The following is a 27,534-nucleotide window of genomic DNA, read 5'->3' as shown; positions in this document are numbered from 1 at the left end:
TCTTGCTATCTCTGCACCTCTCACACTATACACCATCTCTCTCTCTCTCTGCTTTCTCTCATTCCCCTTTCTCTTTCTCGCTCTCCAGCTCTTGTGCGTGGGCGTCCCTTACCTACACATTATTAACCCTCTCCATACCAGTCTGCTGCAGTATTCGTTTTTTCCGCTCCCTTTTCAGCTTGTGCTGGTATTTCCTGTTCAATATGTAGGCTATGACCTGATTAAATGGCATGTAAAAGACTTGACACCCGCTCGCAGCCTCATTGACACCCATACAAAAATAGCTTCAACAAGTAGGGAGAAATGGACCAGGTGGGTTTGCGGTCTTGCTGACAGATAGATGGTAAGCACAAAGTTGAATATCTAGAAAACATTTTGATTGTGTGTGTGTGTGTGTGTGTGTGTGTGTGTGTGTGTGTGTGTGAGCATGCAAAGTTTTGGCTGTGTGTGACTATGAATGGCTGTGTGTTTGCAACTGTGCTTGAATATTTTTGTTTGTGTGTGTTCGTGTGTTCTGAGTAATCTGTGTTTTACAGCTATAAATCTATGCCACTGCAGTGCTGCAGCGTCTGTCTCATTCTTTCTCTCTCCTTCTATCTGGTACATGCTCTGTCTTTCTCTGTTTCTCCCACTCTTCCCCCTGGGCCATGCAATAGTGTTACTAAAGGAGTAGAAGTGTAAGAAATATGGCAAGTAGAAAAGTATCCTAGTAGCCCATTGCTGGCAAATGACTTGAGGGGTATTGAACATTGAAATGTATACAGAAAAGGCTTAAATCACAAATTTGACTAGTGACCCAACCACACCGTCAGTCTGTCTGTCTCTCTTCTGTCTCTCCCCCTCCCCTTTCATGGCTGTGCTAGCGGCCTGTCAGCCCTGTAGCTGGTGTCCCGTCCCGTCCTGTGCTGTGTAACAGACAGGCCTGCGCTGTGCTGCGTTGCATTTATAGTACCTTGTGTAATCTCCTTTAACTTCCCTAATCCCAGCCTGCTGTAGAACCACAGGAGCCAGACAGGAGAAACCATAGCAGCTGACAACTCTTCACACACTGTGTGGATTAGTGCAGGCTCAACCTATGACTTTTTTTAATTAAGCTTTTTAATTGATTTTTAATTCTTTAACTTGAAGTCCCTGAATCATTTACAGTGACATTTACAGTGGCTGTTTTATGTATGTTTGACAATTTTGGGAAACAACTGGGTTCAGTTTAAGTTGATTTAGAGTTAAGATTAAAGGCTTTGGTCAAGATTTGGTCCCTGCCACTTTGGTGCTCCTTGTTCAAGAACAGATTTTTTTGAATGCACACATTTTGCTCAGCTAGAGACAGACAGACCGCGAGGGTAATGTACAAAAAATCACTTAATTTGACAAAAGGCTTAAAGGTTGTATCAGCGATTGCAGGCTCAAAAAGGTCCAAACATAAATGATCACATTCATCTAATCTTTCCTGACAATCTGCTAGCTGCCTGCCCCATAAGCAGGCTGTCAACAAAACACATCTCTAGGCAGCTTAGGCTCTGAGATCAGCACACAAAAACAATTGCTACAAGTGTTGCCAACCACTCAAAGACAAAATAAAGTGTTCCAACCAACACGAGCTAGCTCTCTGTTTTGTTTGAACGTCAACAGAAGTGACGTTACCTCGTCATCGCTGATACAACCTTTAATTGATAACAATTATAAACTGCACCATTGAAAGGAATATTAACAGTGTTTAGCAGTGTGCATTGCCTTGAGAGGCGTTTTGTTAAAGCCTTCATTTCTTAATGAACTTTTTTGTAAAAATTACAGAACTCATTGCAGAGTGTAATTAAATAAAGTATGAAACTAAAGCTGTAACATTTACCACATTCTTCAGCCAGACCAGAAATTAACAGATTTTAGCACTTTGCCACTCAGAAATCCCCTGCTCCACCAGCTGTAAGCCCAGACATCTTAACTGTTTACACTACACTAATTGCTGCAATTTATCAGACACGGCTCATTAACAAGCACAAACCTGACCTCAGACAAGTCACCTCATTGGCCATTAAGCTTCCAGTTTACCCAGAGTGCATTGCGGTCACTTTGATGTGGTGATGTTTTGGCTGTACTGGCAGGTAGCCTATCAACATCAGTTAAGTTAAACAAATAGACCCTGTTTAAGAAAACAGAGATATCTCTCTCTCTTCCTTCTCTCTTTCTCTGTCCACTCTCTCTCCCTCCCTCTCTCTCCCTCTCTCCACCCCTCTCTTTCCCCATCTCTCTCATATGCTTTAGCCTGTGTTTTCACCCCTGACGGTCAAGCGTCTGCTCAGTCTGGCTCTCTCTGTTGCCCTATGCCTTTCTCCCGTTCCCCTCTCTCTCTCGCTCTCTCGCTCTCTCACTCTGTTTATTGCTCTCTTCATCTCGATCATTCTCTCTCTGGCTGTCTCAGTAGTGGGAGTCTTGAGGAAAAAGGAAAGACCTCATTTTAGCTGTCATCCATGGCTTTGTGTCGGTGTGTGTGTGTGTGTCATTGTGTCTGTGTATGCCTGTGACCATGTGTGTGTGTGTCTGTGACCGTGTGTCTGAGTGAGTGAGTTTGTGTGCGTGTGTGTGTGTGTGTGTGTGTGTGTGTCCTCACCTCAATCAGCGCCTCTCTCTTGCACAAAGTCACCTTGATCTGAGAGGAGTATGCGTTGCCACGCCAACACGCCTGATGGCTCTATTACCACAGGCATTTTCCCCCTGAGTTTAATGAGCGGTGAAATAGAGAGGGAAAGAGAGAGCGAGAGAGGTGGCCACCGTGGTGCACGTGTGAGTTTGAGGACCCCTTCCATCCCCGTGACTACAACGAGAGGCACTCTCACGTTCACCCTCCTCTCTCCTTGGCCGGTAAATAATTCAGCTTTTCCCCAAAAAGACTTCTGCATGAGGTCCAGTCTCAAAATATCCACCAAGACCCCATGTAGACTAGACGCTAAGATCTGTGGTGCCCTCAAGAAGGGCAAGAGTAGACAATATGTTGGTAAAGGCAGTTCATGCCAGTTAGTTTTCTTAGTTTGGTATTTTTATGGTCTTATTTTGCTCTGCTGCACGTGAGCTCAAATATAGTCTCTACAGTAGCATTTGTTTCCATGTTTTTAATAACGTCCTTTTGAATGGTGCTGTGGCCTGTTGAACTGCTCTAGTTATTTCTGGTACTTCCTTCTTCATCCTCATCCTTCCACTTCCTTCCTGCTTTAATTTTCATAGCTGCCCTGATTGTTGCCACTTTCTACTAGTGTTGCAGTGCAGCATCAAGCCTTGCCTTCATGGCCTATGGTGTGGATGTTAAGATCACATTAGATTAGATTACATCAGGGCTTTGAACCGATTTTTTCCCCCAATCGGTTCGTTCCAAACAGAAAAGGAATTATAACGTTTCCGGTTATGAGTTCCACCAATAAATTGACGTTCCCGAACCGGTTAGAACAAAAAAATACTGTTCCCGGAACAGTTAATTTCGTTCCTGTCAGCTGTTTAATGCTATAGAATTATGTCACATCTTTCTCATCCAGCTTAAACCAAATGTAATAATATTACAACCATTATTACATAATAATAATTATATTATTATTAATAATAATTATTAAATAGGCCTACAATTATTTCAAATGTGTAGTTTATTGTTAAAAGAGAAAATTTCCACACAAACGTAACGACATTATTAAGACACGTGGTTATGCCACTCGGGCAACAACAAATTCCAACTCTCGGAGGAAAGGCCATCCAGTAGGCCTAATGTTCGCTAGTCCATCATTAACGTGGAGTCGACAAATATAGCTATTGATATTGTGTTTGGAATGAGCGTTTTAATTAACGATGGATCGTAATTTACCTCTTATTTAAGATGTGGAGTGGAGACTTTGTAATCCACTGCTCTCTCCCCATTCAGTCAGCGAATGTCTGATGTGATGTCACACAGGAAGTGAACCTCAGCCGTCATGGTAACGTGCGCAGGAAAATAATAACTTTTTTTTTTTTTTAGTTAATTAGGCAACGAAAACTTTGAGGAACGAAATAAAACCGGTTACCATTATTTTTAAATAAGTGTTCCTGTTCCAGAACATAAAAAAATAATAACGTTTCTGTTCCCTTTAAAATACAAAAAGTTCCCGGTTTTCGTTTTTGTTCCTTGAACCGGTTCAAAGCCCTGGATTACATTAGATTAGATTCAACTTTATTGTCATTTTGTACAAGTACAGAGACAATGAAATGCAGTTAGTGTCTAACCAGAAGTGCAAAAAAGCAGAAAAGTACAATGTGAACAGTGTAGACAGGTAGTGCAGTAGAAACGGTATAGGCTAGTGGGTTGTAGTTGGTTGGTTGTCACCGAGGCTTGCTGGATGTTTGGGATGTTGCTTTCATCCTAAACTCCTGTTATGTTATTCTCATCTCATCCCACCTTTAGCTGTGCTAAGTGAGTCCCTTCTGAACAGCTCGGATGTCATCATCGTATGTGCAGTGTTCGGTCCCGGTGAGATTTGCATTGAATCATAAGCAGAGGGCTGGCCCTAGTGTTGACAAGCCAAAGAGCTGAAAAAGGTCACAGAGTTCACTCTCTTTTCCTACTTTTCCTCCTTCTTCCTCCCTCCCTCCCTCGCTCCCTCACTCTGTCTCTCATTTTCTCCTTTACTTTTGCTCCTCTTTCTTCTTTCTCTCTATCTCTGTCTTTCTGCCTTGTGTCTCATCCTCCTTCGTTCTGCTCTCCATCTTGACCTTGCTTCTTTCTTTTTCCGTCAGCCGTCGGTGTTCGCTTTAGCCTACTGCTGTAACAGTTACACTTTTCTTGTCGTTCCTGTCTGTGTGTCTTTTCGCACCTCCTGACCCCCTCCGTCTGACTCACACACTCCACTCCACTCCACTCCAATCCACTCCTCTTTTCTTCTCTTCCTCTATTCTTCTCTCAGTTCCTCTCTTCAGCGACTCACGCTTGTTGACTTCTGTGATTCCAGGAAGACCAGAAGCAGCCTTCACTTTCTGCCCATCAAACACAGACCCAGTTTTATAGTCTTTTTTTCTGGCTTTTGTGGGTTTTCTTGTGTGTGCGTGTGTGTCATGCATACTGTATGTATGCAAGTGTGGATCTGTTTTGAGTGTTTGTATAGGTGCATGTGAATGGATTTTTGAGTTTATGTGTGTGTGTGTGTTGTGTGTCATACCAACCTTATTACCGGTACTGTGTGTTATAATGACTAGATTTAGCTCTTGCAGCTCTGCTGCATTGCTGCACAGTGTACTGTAGCTGTGTAAAGTGTTCTCTTTGGGCACAGTCCCTCTCTCTCTCTCTCTCTCTCTCTCTCTCTTTCTATCTCCTCTCAGCGTTTTATCTTTCCCTCGTCCTCATCTACTTGCCCTCTCCCCATCTCCCTCGCTCCCTCTCTCTATCTCTGATACTGATCTCTCTCCTCCCTCTCTATTGCTCTTTCCTCTCTCTTTCCCCTTTGTCCTTTCTCTATCCCCCTATCCTGTTTTATCTCACCTCTTTCTCCTTTCTTCCTTCCCCCACTTTCCTCTTGTTCTACCCCTCCCTCTCTCCCTCTCTCTCTATTCCTCTCCTGTGTTATCTCACCTTTTTCTCCTGTCCTGTCTCGCCCAATGCATTCTCTTATTGCCCCATCTCTCTCTCTCTTATGTTCTTTATATCCCTTTCTTTCTCTCTTTTTCCTCTTTTCTTCCTGTGTTCTCTCCTCCTCCTCCTCCTCCTGTCACACTAGCTATGTCCAGCTATTTCCAGCTATGTATTCTCTTCACTTTTTGTCTAAACTCTCTCTCTCAAATTCAAAGGGCTTTATTGACATGACTAATGTAATGTGTATAACATCACCAAACAAAAACTATTTGACATGAAGTAGGTTTAGCACGACACAAAATAACATCGATTTCCCTCAGTAAACATTGCATTACAAAAAAACATAAAATAAAATAGATTGAAAAAAAACATAACATGCATCTCTCTCTCTCTCTCTCTCTCTCTCTCTCTCTGCAATGTCCTGTTCAGTGGGCATAGCTCATGAATACTGCATGAGGCACTGGGCATGTTGCAGAGAATGCACAGCAAGGACAGGACTGCCTAGAGAGAGCCACACTCCTGTGCCTTTGCTGTCCTGTGTGTGTATGTATGTGTGTGTGTGTGTGAGAGAGAGGGAGAAAGAGACAGAGAGGATGTCTTGGGGTGTTAGTGTGTTGAGGTGAGTGTGCTTACACTCGTATGTGTGTGTGTGTGGGGGGGGGGGGTATGGGTGTGCCTGTCTGTTTGTGTACATGTTTTTTATTTATTTTTACGTGTGTGTACAATTATGTGTGTGTTTGTGTGTGGTCGGGCCCATTTACACCTGCTGAGCTGTGCTAGAGTGCAGTGATGCAGGCTATTGGTACTGTACACCATTACATGTGTCACAGCGTCACACGTCCACACATTACAATTCACACATTCATCCTCTATGTGCCAGTTCTCTCTCTCTCCCTCTCTTTCTCGTTCTCTCTCTCTCTCTGTGTCTCTCGTCCTCGTTATCTCTGTCTGTTTCTCAGTATTAGTCTCCATTCCTCTCTCACTCTCGCTTTCTCAGTATCTTGGTCTTGCTTTTCTCTCTCTCTCTCTCTCTCTCTCTCTCTCTCTCTCTTTATGTCAGTTGATGTGTGTGCTCCTCTCCTTCTCTCTGCATGTTGGTGGAGTCTTTCCTGGTCCTGTTGTTACAGGAGGCCAGACCCCAAAAAAACTCTAAAAGGACTTAAACCGTGATGTTATGTATCCAGAGACAAACCACTTTCCATTCCATGTCTATCTCTCTCTTTATAAAAGTTAGCCTACATATGGCTATATTGGCCGTAGTACATGACTGTGTATGTCTTCTTCACCATGTCTGCACACACGGGTTACTGTGGCGTTTTGAATGAAGACGGTGATTGAGTGGTGCCTAGCGAGGCTGGCAGCACACAGGAGCGGCGGAAACTGTACCTGGGCACCATCTGTCGCTGTGCTGATATGTCGCGCAGTCCTGAAGCTAGTTGTGTATTGGACAGATACATTCCAGTAGCTCAAATGGTACAGGTGTGGATGATGGCATCCTCTAAATCTAGTATACAGTTCTTTTTTTTTATTGAAGGCTTTTTAGCCTTTATTTGAGGAGGAATGACAAAAAATGGCCCCAGGACTGGACGCAAACTTGGGACCCTGTGAGCATTGAGGCTGGGGGTGCTGACGGTGGCTCTGCTCTACAGCCCCCTAGTCCATTATACATTTAATATACATTCACATTTTAATGTATGTAAATATAGCAAATGTATAATGGAGACCTAAATGTAAAACTGACATGTCGTCCAGTATGTGACTGACTCTTCTCCTGATTTAGCCTGAGGTGCCAGTCTTTCAAGTACCGGTATGTTAGTGTCTGTCACTTCCCCCCCAGCTGTTGTTGTCAGGTGTGTGTGTGCGTGTGTGTGTGTGTGTGCGTGTGTGTGTGTGTGTGTGTGTGTGTGTGTGTGTGTGTGTGTGTGTGTGTTTCAGTCCCACCCAGATTTGACTGCTGCATTGCAGGGAGTGTGATGACTATCTGCAGAGATTATATCATTGGCATCCTCACAGTGATACTGAAGTGAGTCAAGAGTTTCAGCTGAGGAAAGAGGAGGCTCTGTTCAGGACCTCCCATGAGTACTGGTCAGGTAGATCCAAAGGGAATCATTTGCTTTATATCTATGGAAGTGTTTCAGCTTTGTAGTGGTTTAAAGGGTGTGTTCCTGTACTTGGGGGAAACTTTACTAGTGCATGCTGGGATGGATGTACGGACCATCTCGGAGTTCCATGTTTGCTCCCACCGATGCTGGAGTACCAAGGGGTCTCCGCTACAGCACTGTATCAGGTGTGAGGGCGGTCATACGTTTGCGCCACAGCTGGTTCAATGGCTACATCTGGAGCAGAAAGCGTGTACACACACACACACACACACACACACACACACACACACACACACACACGGCAAAGGGTCATTCACCATCCCGGGCACTGCTGTTGAAGTCATCTGTGTTTTACCGCAGCTCACTCTGCATCCACCTCTGGCGTAGAGAACACAAAAACATTCAAACAAACCCAGGTGGCAGAGCATCATGCACAAGCATGCGTGCACACACACACACATTCACACACACACTCCCTCTTTCTCTCTCTCTCTCTCTCTCTCTCTCTCTCTCTCTCTCTCTCTCTCTCTCTCTCTCTCTCTCTCTGTACTCAAGTTAGACTGGGTCCTCTGAGGCAATGCTGAGGGAACAGCACCATCTAGCGGTGACCTGCTGTACCCACAGTCTCCCATGCTTATTCACTATGGACACTGCACTCTGCTTTTATGGCTTCTTTTCATAGATGTATGTCTCATCACTGCTAAAGAGGTTGTTGAGTCCATGATTAACTAAAGGGTAGAAGTGTGTGTGAAGATAGATAGATAGATAGATAGATAGATAGATAGATAGATAGATAGACTGATTGATTGGAATGTTTTTGCGTGCATATGTGTGTATGCATCACCTATTACCGCCCGCCCCTATTTCCGCCCTCTTATGTGTATGTGTCACTTAATATTCATTTCTATACAAACCAAGACGGCGGATTCCTAAAGAAACGCAAGCACCCACAACATAAGTGTAGGTAAATTAGCTATGTACCAAAAATGACATTTTACCGTGACTTGCAGAGCCGTAAACAGTGTTGTAAGGATGCGTGTACACATCCGCTTGGAGCTCCAGTGGAATTTTGATTTTGCGACGAGAATTCTCGGTCTAACTGTTGTGCCGTGTGAAAGGGCGGAAATAGGGCACCCACCAGCCCAGCACCAAACTCCGATCACGGTGAACAAAATCGGATTTTGAAGGCAGTAAATGCTCCCGTTAAGAACCAAACCAGATTTTGTTCATATCTACACAAGTATGGCTACCGGAAAATTTAAGGTCCATTTATCAAATGTTATTTTGAAGTATTAAAAAACATCTTTGTTTTGGAATTTTCGGACGAAAGGGGCGGTAGTTGGTGCTTTTGCGATACGTGTTTGCTGTTATTGAAAGGTTCAAACATTTGAGTTTTTTGTGGTTTAATTACAGGGAGTATGAGAACTCTATATAGTATGTATACATTTAACATGGACATGTGGCAAGTGATGGGCATGCATAATTAACATCTGGTTTCCTGTGTGTGTTTGTGTGTGTTGTTTTTTCTCAGGCCCTGTGAGGTGAGAGTCAGCCTCCTCATTGGCTCGGAGCGAGTGGGTGAGTGAGTGAGTGAGAGAGAGAGAGTGAGTGAGAGAGTGACCCTGTCCCCCCTCCATCGGCCGGCCGTCTGTGCCCCCCCACTCCTGCGTCTCCATGTATCCCGAGTCCACCACTGACTCCCCCGCACGCCTCTCGCTCCGACAGACCGGCTCGCCGGGAATGATCTACAGGTGAGCCCCGTCTCTGTGTGTGTGTGTGTGTGTGTGTGTACTGTGTGTATTCATCTATGCGTGTACATGGAGGTATGCACATGTGTATGTATGTAGGTCTGTATATGTATATGTATCAGAGTTTACATTAGCCAGCTACAGCTGAAAATTGGCCGGTTTCACGTTTAGTTAGGTGACTTGCTCGAGGGCACTTCAGCCGTTCCTACTGGACGGGGTTCGAACCGGCAACCCTCTGGTTACAAGTCCGAAGCCCTAACCAGTAGGCCACGGCTGCTGTGTTTACAGTTTTTCTCAGTCGCTTTGGTGCTTTTCTCAGATCAGAATGAAAATTCTCATAACTAATAGTTCAACCTCCACAACATTTAGTCATTTGTGCACGTCATAGTAGCAATTTCTCCTTCCTCTGAACAAATTGCAAATGCTTTTGGACATGTATCAGTTGCTTTCGTACAATTCTCTGCTGTTTTATAACATTATCATTTGCTTATGTCATGTCAGTCAAAATGAACTATACTTATGGATGCTGAATAGTCTTTCCCAATGAAACTTATAGTCTTCATTTCTTTGCTTGAGTCATTACATACAAAATTGTTGAACTAGTTATCAAATTCTGTCACAATGCTGTAGAATTGCAAAGAGCATAAAAATATGAAACCTCTAACTACAGCAATGTGTAACTTTACTGTAGTTTTCAAATGGCTGTACAAGTAGTGTATAGTGCTGTCTTGAGCATGTTGAGGTAGTGTCACCGAGTTCTGACCTTTTTTTTTGCATTGGAAAACACTGAGGGTCAGATGTACGTACATTTGCGAACGTAGCGTTATCAGCGTCATGGACAAACCGCAGAATGCGAACGCCGTCAGATCCAAGTTTCCGTCGTATTTATCAATCGTTCAATCCTTAGTGTAAACTGCACCTTTCTCTGCCTTTCTCCGCCCATAAACGCAATTTACGAACGTCCACAACTGAATGGCAGTGTCTACATACAAGCGCAGTTGAATGAAGTTAACTGATGACAATATTAAAAAGAATCAAACGTTTAGCGATCATGAAATAATACCATACATGATAAGATGTTAACAAGCAGGGAGATAATGAAGATCAGTAGTTCTACTCAAACTACTTGTGCACGTAGGCTATGGAAGATTGGTCAAATTTAGCGAGTAGGAAAGTTTAAGTGAATGACGTGAAAGTGAAAGTAAGACATTCAAAGGGCCAACGAAAGTTAATTTTGCGTTTGATAGTACAAAGACTTACAAAACTGGTGCTCTAAATAGCGATTCTGTTGTCTTCGAAAGGTTCTCTTATTGACGCATTGAACTGCGATTTGGATAAACATCTGCTTTTACAAGGCGGAAGTATTTAGGCGCAGAATAGACGTGCGCTTTCAGGAGCAGTTTTTGTACATTCCGCGGAATACATAATTAGGTGCTCTTTACTCTTCCCCTCTCATCTTTTTACGCTAAACTCCCACTTTCCCCTGGATCTTCCCATGAATGCAGATGCGTGACATGAAAAACGCAATCTGCCACTTTCAGTTCCCGGGACAGGCACTTTGCGCTTTTACATCATTGCGGCCTGTTTGTACATACCTCGCAATGATTTTACACACACGTTGCGAAACAAATACGCCTGAAGTGGGCGCAAAAGCGTTAGTACATCTGGCCCTGAGAGAATAAACTGTCATAATGACAGTTTGACAAAGCCATTTGACTATCTTGTTCATAAACGATGGTGTCAAGACTTCTCATTTTGATGACACTGGCAGTTTCATTGACATGAAGACTTGCTTTTGAGGAATGGACTATCCATTTTAAGCAAGTGACGTGCTTTTGCAGGTTATCCACTAGGTTTTGCAGTTTGCACTTGCAATTGTTTTGAGAAATGCACTAACTGCTGTGCAAATGTTAATAGTGATGTGAGAAGAGCACCAAAGCGACTGAGAAAAACTGTAAAACATGTCCGGCAGATTTTCTGTATGTCCGTTATTCTGGAACATTATCAGACATTTTGTCTGGTCAAAAAAAGTCTCGCTTAACCTCTGGTATGTATATGTATACTGTATCTTATATGGGTGGGTGGGTACGTATGCATGCACAAACCTGGGTGTGCGTGCTGTGCTGTGCGTGTGTTTGTGCGCGTGCGTGTGTAGACACATGATTTCAGCTTTGTAGACACATGATTTCAGTAGCCATTGGTGTTTTTAGATGGTCATTTAAGCTGCTTTCGAGAAGTCTGATTTATAAGTTGTACTTTTCTGTGTGGTCAGTTCCTATGTATGTTATGCTTTCCTTTATTTCTTACTTAGTGATTTTACATGGTCATATTTAGTATTGATGCCACAGCACTGGCTTTAACAGACTGTACTGTCTTCTAACCTTTTACCCTCCGTAATCATATTTTATAATATGTTTTATTTTTTATCTGGAGTTTGAGTCTGTAAATAAAGTTTTATATATATATTTATTTCCCCAAAATAGTCTCTGACGTGCCTAGTTCATTGCAGTACATTCATTTGGACTTTTACTAGCCAGGATAACAGTGGTAGTAGGAATACGTTTTCAACAAAGTGCCAGACAGCCACTGTTGTTAGAGCTTCTGGAGGTGTTGCTGTGATCTTGTCCTGAGATTGTGGAGCCCAGGGCCCCAGTGTGTTCCCACGTGTTAGTCTCACTCAAGTCACCTGGAGGGCTCCTGTAGCCTGAACAGAGCTGCTGTCTGATTGAGGGCGAGGATGTGTGTGTGTGTGTGATTACGTAATTGTTTGTGTGCTTATTTGCTTGTGTGTGTGTGTTTGCATGAACAGGTGTGTAGGTCATGAGGTCCCTACAGACGTATCTCTTTGTCTCTCAACACACACACACACACACGCACGCACACAATTCTCCTCAGCCCAATCCAGAGACTCTGGCAGTACCAGATAGCATAGCAGTCAGTGACCGGGTCCTGATCTGGCCTGAGTATGGCCCAGATCACCTCTGGTGTGATAATGTACCAGGGAAAAAGATTCTCACTTGTGCCTCAGAGGCTACCGTAGTATAGTAAGGTTTTCCTCTCCTGATGTGTTGACCTCTTAAGGTTAAATGATGAACAGCCCTATCTGCTCCTTATGTCAACAACAATGGTTTTGTACATGCAATGCTAAAGATAAAACCTGTTGACATAAGGAGCAGATAGTAAGGTTTCCCTCTCCTGATGTATTGACCTCTTGAGGTTAAAGGATGAACAGCCCTATCAGCTTCTTATGTCCTTAGTTTTTTACATGCAGTGCTGAAGATAAAACCTTTATGGAGCCAAATTAAAACCACCTCACCCGTAGGTGTGCTGCATCCCTGTTTATCACTTCCTTTGTCTCCCACCCTTCAAGTCAACAGAAGGGTCTTGGACAGCTTTCAGAAAACAGTTCTGATGAAATGACATCATATCACATCTCTCTGGTAATTAGGCTGTAGCAGGAGATTATATGGCTAACATGTAGGCTTTCTGTGATGAGAGGACATAAACCTGTCAGAAAATGGATGGATCTGCCGATCCAAGACTGCATACCCGGCACTGGAAAAGTACCAGTATTAATAAAAGTTCAATAAGTACTGAATATAACTACGGTATAATTACTCCATAATCAAACACATTCAGAAAGTACAATGCCCTCCAGAATTATTGGCACCCCTGCTAAAGTTGACTAAAAACAGGTATAATCATCTTTTGGTAATTTGTCATAATCTCACAATTAAAATAATAAGAAAAAACCCAACCTTGAAGGGAAGCAAATTTACTCTGTGAATTTCTCATAAAGAAATAAATATTTTTAACAAAAACACATCGGCCACATTTATTGGCACCCCTACAATATGTAACAGAAGCATTTTTCCATTTATATTCAACTTTATTTAAGTTACTCAGAGTGTCAGTAGTAATCAGTTGTTCATGAATTTCTTTTTCACTAAGGTATGAAAATAAAGTGACAGAGGTTAGATCCACTAGTCAATTTCAAACATGGGAAAGACAAGATAATACACTAAATTAAATAAAACAAATTCAAAAGTGTGTTGACTTCTAAGTCAGGGAATGGCTATATAAGGTACTTGGTTGAAAATGGCCATATTTACAGTTAAAACATTCATTGAAAGGTTCTAATCAACTGGAATTGTGACAAACTTGGTTGGACAAAGACCCATGCTTATCTTGCACGATACGCACGATAAGGAGTATGGTAAGAGAAGCAAAAAAAATCATAAGAACCACTGTTATTGTCTAGGGGTCACCAAGTCTCCAAAAAATTTTCAAAAGTTTTTGTTAAAAATGTTTATTTCCTTTTTGGGTATTTTTGTTTCTCAGAATAAATTTGCTTCCCTTCAAGGTTGGATTTTTCCTCATTGTTTTCATTGTGTCAACTTTACCAGGGGTGCCGATTATTCTGGAGGGCACTGTATGTTCCTTAATATTTTTTTTTTTTTTTATGCAGTCCTTAGTGATGATGAGTTCTGTCAACTGTGAGAAGATGAGCATTTTTAGCTAGGTGTGTTTCATCTAGAAAGTCCTGCTGATCTAAACATCCAGTTCAGGGATGAAATGAGCACATAGACTCGGGGAATAGGACAGATGATGTAATATTTTGGATGCCCAATTCTGGGTTGCGTTGTGTAGTGCAGTTGTCCTAGACTGTGTGTGTGTGTGTGTGTGTGTGTGTGTGTGTATGTGTGTGTGTGTGTGTGTGTGTGTGTGTGTGTGTGTGTTTGGGTTGGTGCGCACGCGTTCAGTGACTTATTCACCAATGAGTCAGCTTGTTCCTGGTTGTAGAGCAATGGCTGTAGGGCTCAGAGACATTTCATCCACTCTGACTCACTGCAGCCTTCTAGGAAGTTAAACAAACCAACCCCCTTATACCCCCGCCGCTGCTACTGCTGATGGACACTGCTATAGTGGTTTCCCCCTTTCTGCAGCCTCAACTCTCATCTGCCCTACCCTGACCTGCTCTCTCGCCCTTCACCAGCAGGTGGAGCTGTAGGCTTCACATGAACATGGGTGCTTGTCAGAGATTGAGTGGTCACTCTTGCTCATACTGTGTATCGAGTGTGGTCAGTTTATCTGTGTTTGTCTTTTTGGATTTCTTTTTACATTGTTCAGATTTTTTTTTTTTAAATAGATTATATTAAACTAGCCTGTTGATTAAAAACAAAAACAAAATTGACCAAGGCTGGTGATATTGAAGGAGCCAATTTCTGGTGATGGGATGCCAGTGTTGTTGATGACTTGGCTCAAGTCTCCTGTGAGAGAATACATTGACTCTTTCTCAGACTCCTGTCTCCTTTCAGACAGACAGTAATAGATATCATTGGACCGCACGACTCCTGAACAGAGCTGGCCCGGATCAGGTCCATGTCTTGAGCCGTGCCAGTCACAGGACACGCAGCTGAGCAGCTCTTATCTTCTCCAGAAAACAACAGATGCTCAGCACTCTATTCTGTTTTTGTGTGTGTGTGTGTGTGTGTGTGTGTGTGTGTGTGTGTGTGTGTGTGTGTGTGTGTGTGTGTGTGTGTGTGTGTGTGTGTGTGTGTGTGTGTGTGTGTGTGTGCATGTGTGCGTGTGTGTGCGTGTGTGTGTGCGTGCAGTAGGGGGTTGTTTTTATTAGTCAGAGATTCTGTTCTGCACCATATTAGCCACAAACATCGGGCACAATGGGCCAGACCAGGGCTGTTGTCCCAAAAGCATCCGTATGTGCTGAGCATCATGGCTAAGCAGAATGTGTTCAATATGTTTCAGTCATTTCAAGTCTGTCATGCATGGCACAATGAAACTTTTGGGACATGCATGACTGTAATCTAAGAGCCAAATTCGTAACAAGACGAAAGCATTGAAGAATGTTGCAGAAAAGAGGTGAATATCAATGGTGTGAATTGATTGTTTAAGACTGTTGCAAAGTTTTGCAAGCGGTTTCAAAAGATTAATTGTGTCACGGTTGTTCGATTCAATCTCACACAATCTGAGTGTACTATCATTTCATATCGACAACAGACCCCAGACATACCCCAGTATTTAATTGCATCACTGCAAATGTTTAAGTATTGAAAACAATCAAATAGTTTTGCAGTGATTTCCATTGAATGAAAACGTAGTTCCAAGTATCTATATGTTTACAAAATGCCTGTGTATCATTTGACATTGTTATTTGTACATGTTGTAACTATACAAATCACAGCATGTGAATAGGATAATGTTGGAGTTCTTTTGTCACTATTGGGAGGTGTAGGCTATTGAAGCCGGCCACTTCGAAGCATCTGTGCTAAGCTAGGCTAGCGGTGGATGCAGGCAATCTGTTCTGCCAGGTCGAATAACTATTTCTGGTTTATGCTGGTCTGTGGTTAGGTCAGAGCCTGTTTGTCTACTGTACAGCTTTTGATGGCGTAAAGCATCACGACAATACCTCCAATGGTTGATAGCCACTTACCGATTATTGCCATTTTACTGTACTATTCATTTTGAACAGGCATCAGTGTGTTTACTCAGAAGGAGTGCTGTATAATTCCACTTTTGATTTCCATCGTATGTTTGGTCTTGAATTTGATTTAGAAGTGGTATTAAAAGGTCTTAAAAAGTCTTAAATTTTACTTGTTTATACCTGTAGACACCCTTTTATTGTATGTATGTGTAGTGTGTATGTATGTGTGTGCGTGTTTATGTATCTGTTGTATGCATGTATGTGTATAGCGTGTATATTGTGTGTGTGTGTTTGCTGCGGTACTAATGGATTCCCATGTTTCTCTCTCTCGTAAAGACATTAACGTGCATAGAAAACACTATACACAGATGTAGTCTTTTCTGTGAGTGCAATCTTTGCTCTGTTTGTTCATGTGTTGTGCGTTCTACTCACAGAGCTTTCCCCTTTCTTCCTCCTTGTATGTCTCTCTCTCCATCCATCGGTCTCTTTTCTCTCTCCTTTCCTTCCACACTTTTTCTCTCTCTTCCTCCTCCCTCTTTCGTCCTGCTGCCCGCAGTGCGCGCTATGGGAGTCCTAAACGCCAACTGCAGTTCTACAGGTACCGCTCTGCTTTCTGCTCTCTGCCTGCTGTGTGTGTGTGTGTGTGTGTGTGTGTGTGTGTGTGTGTGTGTGTGTGTGTGTGTGTGTGTGTGTCTGTGTGTGTCTGTGTGTGTCTGTGTGTGAACTAAAAAACACTTATCTGTGTTGAGTGACACCTGCAAAACCCTGTAAAAGTATGGACGTATGGTCATTTTAGATTCATGGTAAGTTTATAAATGCTGTTTCACTCTGCAGTTATCAATGTTAGTAATTCCAGTTTGGTCAATTCAAGCCAAAATGATTTCAGCGCCTCCGTGTGGGCCATCATGGATGATTCCATATACCTGCTGTGTCATATGTTTTCTGCACCACATCCCTGGCTTATATGTTCATGACCCACTGCAAACAAACAATTGTCTCAATCAAATGCTAACACACTAGTGGTTCTTTGTAGAGCTACATCTTGAAAGACCTACCACAAACAAACAAACAAACAAACAAACAAACAAACATATGACTGCTGAAGCTGACACCTCCCCACACTGTATGAACAATTAACTGATGTTGAGTCGGCTCGGATCAGTAATGCCATGGAGCTTCTCTACTTCCCGTGTCATCGCTGAGTCTCTGTCCCAGTCCAAACTGCAACTGACTCTTCATCTATACATTCTGAACCAGCGATGCCCTCAAAAATGGCAAGCAAAGATAAACTAAACAAAGCTGACCATTTTAAAATTTGTATCATTTGATTTGAGTTCACTGTCAAGGTCCTCAAACACTCTGAGGAGGCAATACACACCCTTTCCTCTCTGTACTCTTGTATTAGGAGATATACAACACATCCACACACACACACACACACACTCACTCACTCACTCACTCACTCACTCACTCACTCACTCACTCACTTTCTCTCTCTCTCGCTCGCTTGCTCTCTCTATCTATCCATCTATCTCTCTTTCTCTCTCATATACACACACACACTTTCTCTGTTTCTCTGTCCCTACTTATGGCTCATAGTGACGTCTGATATCATATCTTTATGGCGGCGGATAAATTTGTGAATTTGTGGAGTGCTGATGGGCTCAGTAAAAAGCCTTACTCTAGCAGGGTGTCTGGCACTAATGAGTTCTCTATTGAATTTTGATTTCTCTGCCATCTCTGCAGATTTTTTCTCTCCTTTTAAGCTCAAAGCGTCGGTCAGCCCCACGTCCAAGGGCTGCCGACATCATCAGCAATCGATCAGCACACATATTCACACACTTACAAAGTCTTTTTCTGAAGCGTATGCTCGCGCACACACACACACACACACACACACACACACACACACACACACACACTACTAGTACTACACATTACTACTTTGAATGAGTATCGGGGAAAGGCAGCATTGCTGTTTTTCCATCATTCTGTTCAAGATGTAGGGAGGTGTAATTTGCAGGATTAGTTTTCTGAAACCTGACTAACTGTTATTGTAATGGTCTTCACCTCCACCTGTCTCTGTCTATCCCGCACTTTCTTGTTTACATGTGAAAGGTGATGGACATGGTAAACGCCTTCCTTTCATCTAAGTACGTAGTACACACATTGATGAATTCCAAATACAAACATTTGCCCTACCAGACACATAACCACAATGTGCTCCTTAGCCTATCATGCTGTTGGTTCATGTGCCACTGCTCATGCTTAAAAGCGTACCTCTCGCCAAAATGCAACCTAGGGTCTTTTTGAGAATGTACCCGAGTCAAACTTTCATTTAGAAGCATAATTAGGATGGAAGCGCCACTTCTAAGATTGACCGTATTGTCGTTTTTGGGTCAAATGGCCTTTTAGGAGTGCTAGGGGTACTACTGTTCCGCTATTTTTAAAACACTAAGAAGGCTTAATACAACATTAAACTTTGCTCAAAGTATCACCAGGGTCTTGTGTACAGAGTTTACTACTGATGACAAAAGTTTTTCCGTCAGTATGTAAAAGTGATGACACAACGTGAGATCATATTTATTTTTCAATCGTCTGACATTTTCGCTCAACAAATATGGACTCTATGCAAATCTTTTGACCATCTTTTTCACCAAAAAAATTGGTGTGGTTTCTGTAGTGCTTAATTTAATTGAAACGTTCTCATTCAATTGCACAAAGGGATTGTTTTTATCTCATTGCAAGGCATTGTGTCCATCCCAAACACACCAGTGTAGATGGATAAACAATATTTGAAGGGATTACTCTCACATATGTGCTAAATTGAAAAAGCTGTTTATATCTTGTCAGTGGCTTTCGGCCACAGTGGTCTTTGACATTCCAAATGATTCCTTGAACTTCCTGCACTAATTGTTCTTGAGAGAAGAGCCATCTCCTAGACTGTGACTCCAATTGGCTGTCCAGCTGTCCGTTGCAGTGGTATCGACTGGAAACATGAATATTTCATCCTCTGAACCCCTGTGTCCCCCCCCCCCCCCCCCTAGAGAGGAGAGATGGTGGTGCCAGTGTTTGTGTGGTTGGAGATTTACTGTATCTATGACTTTCAGATGGAGATGGAAAACTGAGCACCGAGTGGTCATGCAGGCCCAGTCTGTGTGAATTGGTGTTAATGGGTTCCCGATGAGCATGCAAGCGATGTAGCTTACATGAGGTTATGTCATGGGCAGAGGAACCTTTGTAATCATTATCGACTAAGGAGGAACTGGCATAGATTTTCCACAGAGGGGATTCACAAGGCTAATTCACATCAGGTGCTGGACTAGTCCTACGTAGGAGATGTCCATTAGTTCACTTAGCATACACTGTACAGCACTGCTCTAGTTAGTCGTAATCATTGATGTGTGTGTCTGCATTGAATGTTGAGTTAAGAAGCTGCTTAGGTCATTGTCATTAATGTGTTCAGTGGTTCAGATGATGTGTCTGCACTTGATGTGCAACTGTGTGTGTGTTAGAATGTGTATAGTATGCTTCTTTGTATAGGTGTGTGAGAGGGAGTGTGTACGGATCTATATGTTCTCACATGGGTATCATTACTGCCTGTAGTGCCTCTTAGTATCCTTTCCTGTGGAACAACAATCAAAAGCTTTTAGTCCAAAAAGCTTCCATTAAATAATTTAGGCCTGATAGTATTTGCTGTGGCTAGCAAAAAAAAAAAAGAAAGAAAAAAAAACAAGCTTGAGACCCTTGGAACGCCATAAATGGATTTTCTCCATAGATTCCAATAGGGATGGGGTGTAGACAAGGGCAAGGGCGGGGTTGCAGGGATAGACCAGGGACTGTGTGTGTATTAGGTGGTGTGTGGGTTTGTGTGTGTGTGTGTGTGTGTGGGGGGGGGGGGTGTAGCACTTCCTCTCTGTGCACTAATTGGTTTAGATGCATCAGAGTAAGACACTCCCAGTCTGGGTGGAGGGGAGTGTGGCTGCCTGCATGACTGTATTTATAAGAGCACAGGGCCACCAGAAAAACCTTGCACATGAGCCGACCTCCTAGAAACCGGGTGAGTTTTGCTAAAAAGCAAATCTGTGTGGGCCGGTACGGGTTTGTTGTGTGTGGGTGTGTGTGTACTGTATGTGTGAGAGAGCGTAGGTGTATAAGTGTGTGTGCAGGCATTTGTATTGGTCAGAGGTTTTTTTTTTCCCTTTAGTTTGTTTTTTCGCTTGGCATGAATTGCTCTTGCATGGAGGTGCACGCTTGCGGGCCTCGTACCCTACCCACCCTGAAATTGGCACCCACCCTAGGGCTGGTTCTTATTGGACGAGTGGCCCTTTTCCCGATGTATGCTGGTGATGATGGAGGTTGCTTGCCCATCTTTGCTGCACCCTGAGTCTGCCGGACTTGACCTTACCCAGATCACATGAAGTTTGCCATGAGATCAGGACCTGCAATGTTGATGATCATCTATTCGTTCTCTAGATGTACAGTATCTGGGTGGCATCAATGCTGATGGAGATTCAAGAAGACATAATCCTTGATGAGAAGACGAGTTTTTAGACAAGTTTTTAGTTTCTCCGTTTCTTAATGTACTGTAGGAAGTGAATAGTTTACACCAGTGTGTGTGCGCTTTCAGCTTTCCAGCAGTTTCCACTGGACCTAATATGCTCAGGCGGTCCAACAGTTTAGCTGAGTGGTGCTGAGGCTTCACCTTCACTCTGTGGACCCTTAAGGGATCAATACAGGCATTGTGATGGAGCCTTCAAACCTTCAGCCTAAGCAGTAGCATTGCCGCTTACCGCTAATGCAGCGGGTTAGCCGCGTGAAACAGATGACCGCTTTTAGCCAGTGTCAGCGCAGAGCGAGGCTGTGTAGATAAATAAGGGCAGATTGCTGAATGATGCAGAGGAGGATGCGTCACCTAATTGGTATTAGAATTGAGACTAAATGGACATTGGATGAAATGTGCACAGCTAACAACCAATTAGCCTAGTGATAGCACAAGGGCTGTGTTACAGGTTAATGTGTGTGCTGAAGTATGTCCTAAGATAATGTCTTAACGTGTCTCAGGATAGATTATGAAGCAAGTGAGAAGGTTTGGGGCTGATGCAACAGAGAAATAGGCTGTTCATTTTGTCACTACCATTGTATTGTCTACCTTTACAGTTGGACTAAACATAGTTTTGAAATTGGCATCAATTTAGTAAGGATAACTGTCTCAAAGAAAGTAGTGTGACAATACAGATTGTTGTGAAGTAGTTTAAGTGCATGTTAGGAGTTAAATGTAAATGTAAACAATGTATTATCCAAATTAATACTGGATTTTGATTTTATATTTATATTGATCTGGATTTACGAGGGTAGTGACTTGTCCATAGACATGTGTATCACATTGTTTGACTGCCTCCAACCCTTAAGGTAGATATTATACACATTGTCTCCTTGTAGAGTGCTTTCTTGTCTCCCTTTAGATATCAGATTATCTACTATGGTGCTTTCATATGCATTAATATGGCACATTATATACTGTATAAGTTAATATGGTGCATTTAAAGTACATCTGCTGGCCCCTAGATGTAGTTCTACTTCCCGTTTGAAATATGTTTGTACCATTAAGGCAGATCATGATTCCTGTTAGTGGAGTAGAAGTGTGCTAGTGTCCTACATCAACTATGGAGATCATGCACTGATGCATTCATTTCCCAAAAACATTTGTGCCAAAATAGGTGCAAAGCTGATATTCCCTCTCCTACACCAAAAAGTGCTTTGGAATTTTTTATTATTATTATTTTTTAATGTCAACCGTAATTAGAGATTAGTCAGGTAAGGGTAACTGAATTAACTGGAGGGTATGGGGCCTGTTTTTGAATCTAAACGGCACCCGTCAGTGATAATACTGCTTTTTTTTTTTTAAAGAGACAATAAGTCTGAGATGCAAACAGCTATCAATCCCTTCCAGATCCATATCAACTCATCGGAGAAGCTTAACTCTATTAGTTACAGATTGTGACTGTATATTTATTTAAGCATTTAGCTGGCGCTTTTATCCAAAGCGACTGACAGATACCAATTGCCGGGGCCAGTCACCCTGGAGCAGCTCGCCGTTAAGTGTCTTGATTGTGGGCACAACAGTGTCAGCTTGGAATCGAATATGTGACACTTGTGGCAATATAGATCTGAAGAAGAGGAAATGCTTGCAATCCATTTTGTATTAAATTAATTGTATAACAGCAGACAAGTATCTGTCCAGTTGGCTTTTTCACCATCAAGGTTCTTTTTCACCAAGAAACCTAGTGTTTCCTCATGGGGCAAAACATCATAGCAGCGGCCATTCATATTGCCTGAGCATGTTCCAGTGTAGTCCAGCAGGTGTCAGCATTGGCTCACTGCGTCTGTTTTTTTGTGGAGTATGTGTGTCAGCAGCAGTGGGGATGGCTGAAGTGGCCATTGGTCTGATTGCGTGTCAGCCAGAACCCGGCTGATTTCTCAGGGCATCGCTCTGTTTCCATCAGCCCCGCCACCCCCCATGTCCTCCATCCAGCTAACCTCTCAATGATCCTCTTCTGTCAATGATCCTCTTCTTTTTTTCCCTTCTTTAACCCAAGTGCTGTGTGTGCGTGTGTGTGTGTTTGTGTGGTATGTGTTTGTGTGGTATGTGTGTGTGTCTGTGTGTTGATCTGTGCATGGCTGGATCCATAATCCCCTCTGCTGTTGTTATGCCAAATAAAACACCTTGCATGCATAGCCTGTTTGCGCCTCTACATACACACGCACACAGACACACACACACACACACACACACACATACACACACTCCCCCCTATCCATTCCCCACCTGTTGACTGGTGGCTTCTAAAAACCTGTCCTCTCCTTCACCTTAGCACACCTGTGCATCTGCCATTGGATCCCAGAAAGAGAGAGAGAGAGAGACAGAGACGGTGGAAGAGAGTCAGAGAGCAGACTTAAGGAGAGAGAGATGCAAATAAAGAGAGATGAAGGAGAGAGAAAGAGAGAGAGAGACAGATGTAATGGAGAGAGAGAGAGAGGGATCTAGTTACAGAATTGCACAGCTCCCTACTTTTGGGGCAGTCTCTCTCTTTCTCTCTCTCTCTTTCCCTCTCTCTCTCTCTCCCCCTTTTTGCCTCCTTCTCCTTCACTCTCTCCTTCTCTCCTCCATCCCTCCCTCCTGAAGGCAGGTGCTATTTAAGGCTCCTCCTGTGCCCCACTGGCTCCCAGCTCCGTGCTGACCAGCCCCAGATAGCCCTGCCTGCCTGAGCCTGCCCCTGCCCCCTCCATCCCCGTGGCTGCGTCTGCCCGTGCCTGAGCCGATCTCGCTTGGACTCGGTGGGGGGAGAGAGAGAGGAGGTGAGAAAGAGGGAGGGAGGGAGGGAGAGAAGAACAGAGGCTGGGAAGGGAGGAGTAAGTGAATGTATGCATGAGAGAGAGAGAGAGAGAGAGAGAGAGAGAGAGAGAGAGAGTTAACTGGAGAGAGTTGCAGAGAAGTGTGTGTTGAGAGGGAGAGTGGCGGAGAGAAGGGGAGTGTGTGTGTATTCAGAGAGAAACCGAGTGTGGAGGGAAAAACTAGTGTGTGCGTGAAAAAAGAGAGAGTGTGTGCGTAAAAGTAGCGAGGTGGTGGTGGTGGTGTGTAGTCGTCCGTCACGGTCATGTTTGCGGGTGGCTATGCCGGTGGCTCCTCGTCCATCGGCCGCCACCATTCAATCGGCGGCCATCTCCCCTCCGACAACCTGCAGATCCCCAAACCGCCGGGACCCGGCAGCGGCATCCGCAAGAGCAGCAGTAGCAGCGGCAGCGCCGGTGCAGGAGGAGGGGGCAAGATGCTGTCCATGTCCTACAGCGATAGCATCCGCTCCGGCATCAGCCGCTACCACTCGGAGCAGGGCCTCAACCAGCCGCCCGTGGCCACCGCGGCGACGCGCCTGGCCGAGCAGGCCGAACAGCAGCGGCTCCGCGAGCAGCGCCTGGCCGCCCAGGTCAAGAACATGGAGGACTTCCTCAAGATGAACTGCCTGGCCCTGGAGGAGTGCGTCTCCTTCCGGACGGGCATGAAGTACAGGTAAGGGGTAGAGGCCGGTGTCTGGGAGGCATCGGGGCAGTCGAGGTTAAGCTGAGCAGTGAAGCAGCAAATGGAGCTTCACAAGGCGCTTTAAGTACTTAAAACACCTGAACCTGCCAATACTGCTGGGACCTGAGCTATGAAGCACAGGTTAGGCCTGGAGAGGGAACGGGAACTCTGATCTAAAGCTAGTAAGCTGTCTACCTAAAAGGCATTTAAAAACCTTGTAAACACAACAATACTGTTGGCAATGCCTTGCTGTGAAAGCTTTTTTTACATTTTCTTGTGGTGAACCTGAACTACAACACTACATAGTGCTTTACCTGCTGTTAAGAATGATCTGTGTGTATACCTGTCCTTCAAATGACTATGACTGAAGGCTTCCTCGCCAACCAAGCAATTGAGTTGTCCTCAGCTAATGTGAGTCCTGAAATGGTGATGAGGAGTCCTGGCTGAGTGACGTGTTTCAGTTTGTTTGTGATGAACCACAGCAGGTTCCTATCCCCCTGAGCTCTGTCAGTAGTATGGACCCCGGAGTGGACGGTGGGATGGCAGCACAACAAAAGGATAATAAGGGGAATGAGTTGAGGGGTTTGGAAGGTAATAGAGAGAGGGAGAGAGAGCGCCTGGCGGTTTAAGTGTGTGGAGTTGATGGGAGGTAGTTTATCCGGTCGGTATGAATTTCTTGTGACACAGACCCGCACTGCGAAATGTAGTGCCACATTTTTTTATTAACAACTGAATCTGGTGGATTATGTTAAAGCAAAACATCAAATATTTATACAAAACACTATGAGATCTATATTTATGTTTATGGTTCTTTGTTCGCAAGGACACTTTTGTCCAAAGCAAATGAGGTGACCCCTTCCCATCCTATGCTGCTGTGGGTTCGATATCAGGATAGTGTATGAGTGGATGCCGTGAAAACGGCTCTTTTTAGGAGTAAGCTGAGAGCGCAGGAGGTGGGGAAAGTGCCATTCTCAGGGAGCAGGAAACTCTGACAGATCTGGCTCAGAGTCTGAAGGTGCAGAGACTGCGAGCACACCGCTAGTTTTTCTAGAGTTGTGTGTTTTTCTTCTTTGCCTTATGTGCTGTTTTAAGCAGTTTTCTGTTGATAAAATTTCAACATTAGCGCTCGCTGTGACACACTTGTGGTGGAGTTTCTGCTGTTACAGCTGCTTTCAGCTGGTGTTCTATCTCTGGAAAAACAACAACAACAACTGCCCTGCTGCTGACGCCAGGCCAGGTGTACTTGCAGGTGTGATCTACTTGGAGTGTGTGTGTGTGTGTGTGTGTGTGTGTGTGTGTGTGTGTGTGTGTGTGTGTGTGTGTAATGTAATGTGGCCAAATGTGAGTTCAACCCTGATGGCAAACTGGTTCAGAACTGAAACACCACTGTTTTGAGTACATGTGTGTGTGGTTGGAATATTTGAGATTTAATTGTTTGTTGGGCTGCACGATTCTGGATAAAAAAAATCATGATTCTCTTACGATTTTATATTAGGGATTCATGATTGTGAAAGTCTGGGCCAATACTGACGTTTAAAAATACAATTTGGTCAATAACTGATACCAATATGTTCTATTTGTTTGTTTACTTAGTTTTTATTGTTAGTTATATCATGTAGTGGGAAATCTATAAATTGGTCAATGCCCTGTTGGGTGCATCCCTAATAATCACACTTAAGACTTAAAGATGCCTTAGATGTACTATATTAGCACACACAGGGTTTTAGAGCATTGACTATACTGTATATATAGAACAAACAAAAACCAAACCCGGCGTGGAATTTCTCTTGGAATTCTGAAGGTAGGGGCGAGCTACCTCGCTGGTGTGTTTCATTTGGTCATTGGTTAAAATATAATGTAGTCTAGGCTATGTTTTTTTGCACAAAATAGCCTCTGCTAATAAATGTGAACATTTATCACAAGCAAATGCGATTTCCTGTGAAATCCTTGTGCCTTTAACGTTGGAAACCTGGAGAGGAACAAACGGCAGATGTTTGCGCAGTTCACTTGCGTGTACTGATCATTTGATTTATTTTGCGGCAACGCTTAACTTAAAAACAGAGGCGCCGCGCTGCTGCTGAATACATAGTAGGGGAAACACTGGTGTGTTTGTGTGTGTGGGCGTGCGTCCGTGTTTTTGTGTCTATGTGAGTGTTTTTAAAGATGATCGAGGGCCACTTGTTGTAGTGTAAAGCACAAATGATATTAGGCTGTCATACTGGTATACTGATAGAAACACAGAACATATAAACACATGCCAACCTAGATTGCCTAGATTGGCATGTGGTAATGTATTTGTGTAGGTTAGAGTTCATATTGTGGAGGCAGAGCGAGTTTCCCTCTTGTGGATTTAGCCTCGTACTAGACTAAAAGCCTTTTTCAATGGAGATTTTTATTGAAGTTTTGTTTCAGTCGAGGCCTAGGACCTCATCCGTGCACAGACGGGAAACCGGCCCTTTACATGCATTAATTAGAGACAATATTGTTGTACTGTCTCGAAGAGACATGCAGTTTTGCCCTAGTAAGAGACTCCACATAGCAGTGAGCTGCTTTCCCCCAGTCAGTTGTCCGGCTGCTTTGAACCCATACTAGCAGCCCACTGGTTTATTTTCATCATCTAGGTCGGACCGTGTGCGAGTGTGTGTGTGTCTGAGTGAACGTTTGTGTGACTGTGTGTCTGTGTGCACATGTGTACACCAAACAATACAAGAAGGGCAGATCTGTCTCACGGGCAAAAACTAAAATGAGTTGGGTTTGTTGTACGTGAAAAAGTTGAACTCTCAAAATGGTGCCACCCAGCCCTGCCCATCATCCCCTGACCTCACCTGAAAAACACCTGTGTCCTCTTAGTTTTGCATGTACTGTATGTGTGAGATATGTTAGCTTTGTTCCCTATATTGGAGTTTGACTGTGGAGCAGGTCAATCCCCTGATAAGTGCAGATTGACTGGATGTGAGCGTGGACCCAAATCAGGACCAGGTCGTTCCCATATTCAGCCACTCTGTACTAAGAATATCAGATTGGTCTATTCCATGCATAAACAGCAGAGATGTGAAACCTGAGGTGCGTTCAGATTTGGCAAACAGTGGCGAACGTTCGTGGTGAACATGTTTTCTTTGAACAGTTAAATTTGAATGATTTGGTGTTCACATTCCATTGTAACGGTAATTGCATTGTTGCCTTCGTCAAACTCACGTCCAGTTCCACTGTATGTTCGCGGACAACTACCTCCTCAGACTGTTTGCAATTGTTCGCAAACGTTCGCCAAAAACTCAAGGCTAATGGAAAACTGTTTGCAAATGTTCGCAAACGTTTGCCTACAGTATGTTTGCAAATTTGAACACACCTCAGGCTTCAGAAAGTAAGTCTTACCATGTATTGGTTCTACCTGTGCATTCAAAACAGGTGATTCCACTAATTAGCTCACATACCTGGCTGAAGAGTTGAGCTTATAAGAATATAAGAATATTTTTTTACTTAATGGTTGGAACAAATATGGGCAAAAATGCACAGTCTTTGTAGTGGGTTAAGCAACCCAGAGTTTGTGGTTGGATTAGCACATTTCTGCTGGTTTTTGAGGATGTAATTAT

General features: G+C 43.5%; 1 protein-coding gene across 2 annotated transcripts in view; it reads left to right on the top strand.

The window, feature by feature from the left end:
• The window catches only part of kcnab2a (potassium voltage-gated channel subfamily A regulatory beta subunit 2a), a 131,395-nt gene that overhangs the window by 37,788 nt on the left and 66,073 nt on the right, over nucleotides 1-27,534 (top strand). Inside the window, exon 2 of one of the 2 annotated variants that reach the window (XM_076267760.1) lies at nucleotides 9,209-9,428. In XM_076267760.1, coding sequence (XP_076123875.1) covers nucleotides 9,352-9,428 — 77 coding nt within the window. In that variant the 5' untranslated portion in view covers nucleotides 9,209-9,351. Of the gene's footprint in view, nucleotides 1-9,208; nucleotides 9,429-23,525; nucleotides 23,936-27,534 lie in introns of those variants that run through there. The other variant, XM_076267758.1, reaches the window with a different exon arrangement.

This window comes from Alosa pseudoharengus, unplaced genomic scaffold (assembly GCF_046254945.1).
Source record: "Alosa pseudoharengus isolate Yale_2024_CS ecotype anadromous, Long Island Sound unplaced genomic scaffold, YU_APseudo_1.1 YU_APseudo_1.1_scf_5, whole genome shotgun sequence".
Taxonomy (NCBI): Eukaryota; Metazoa; Chordata; class Actinopteri; order Clupeiformes; family Clupeidae; genus Alosa; species Alosa pseudoharengus.
The sequence above is the reverse complement of the archived record's forward strand: the minus strand, read 5'-3'. Positions and strand labels throughout refer to the sequence as shown.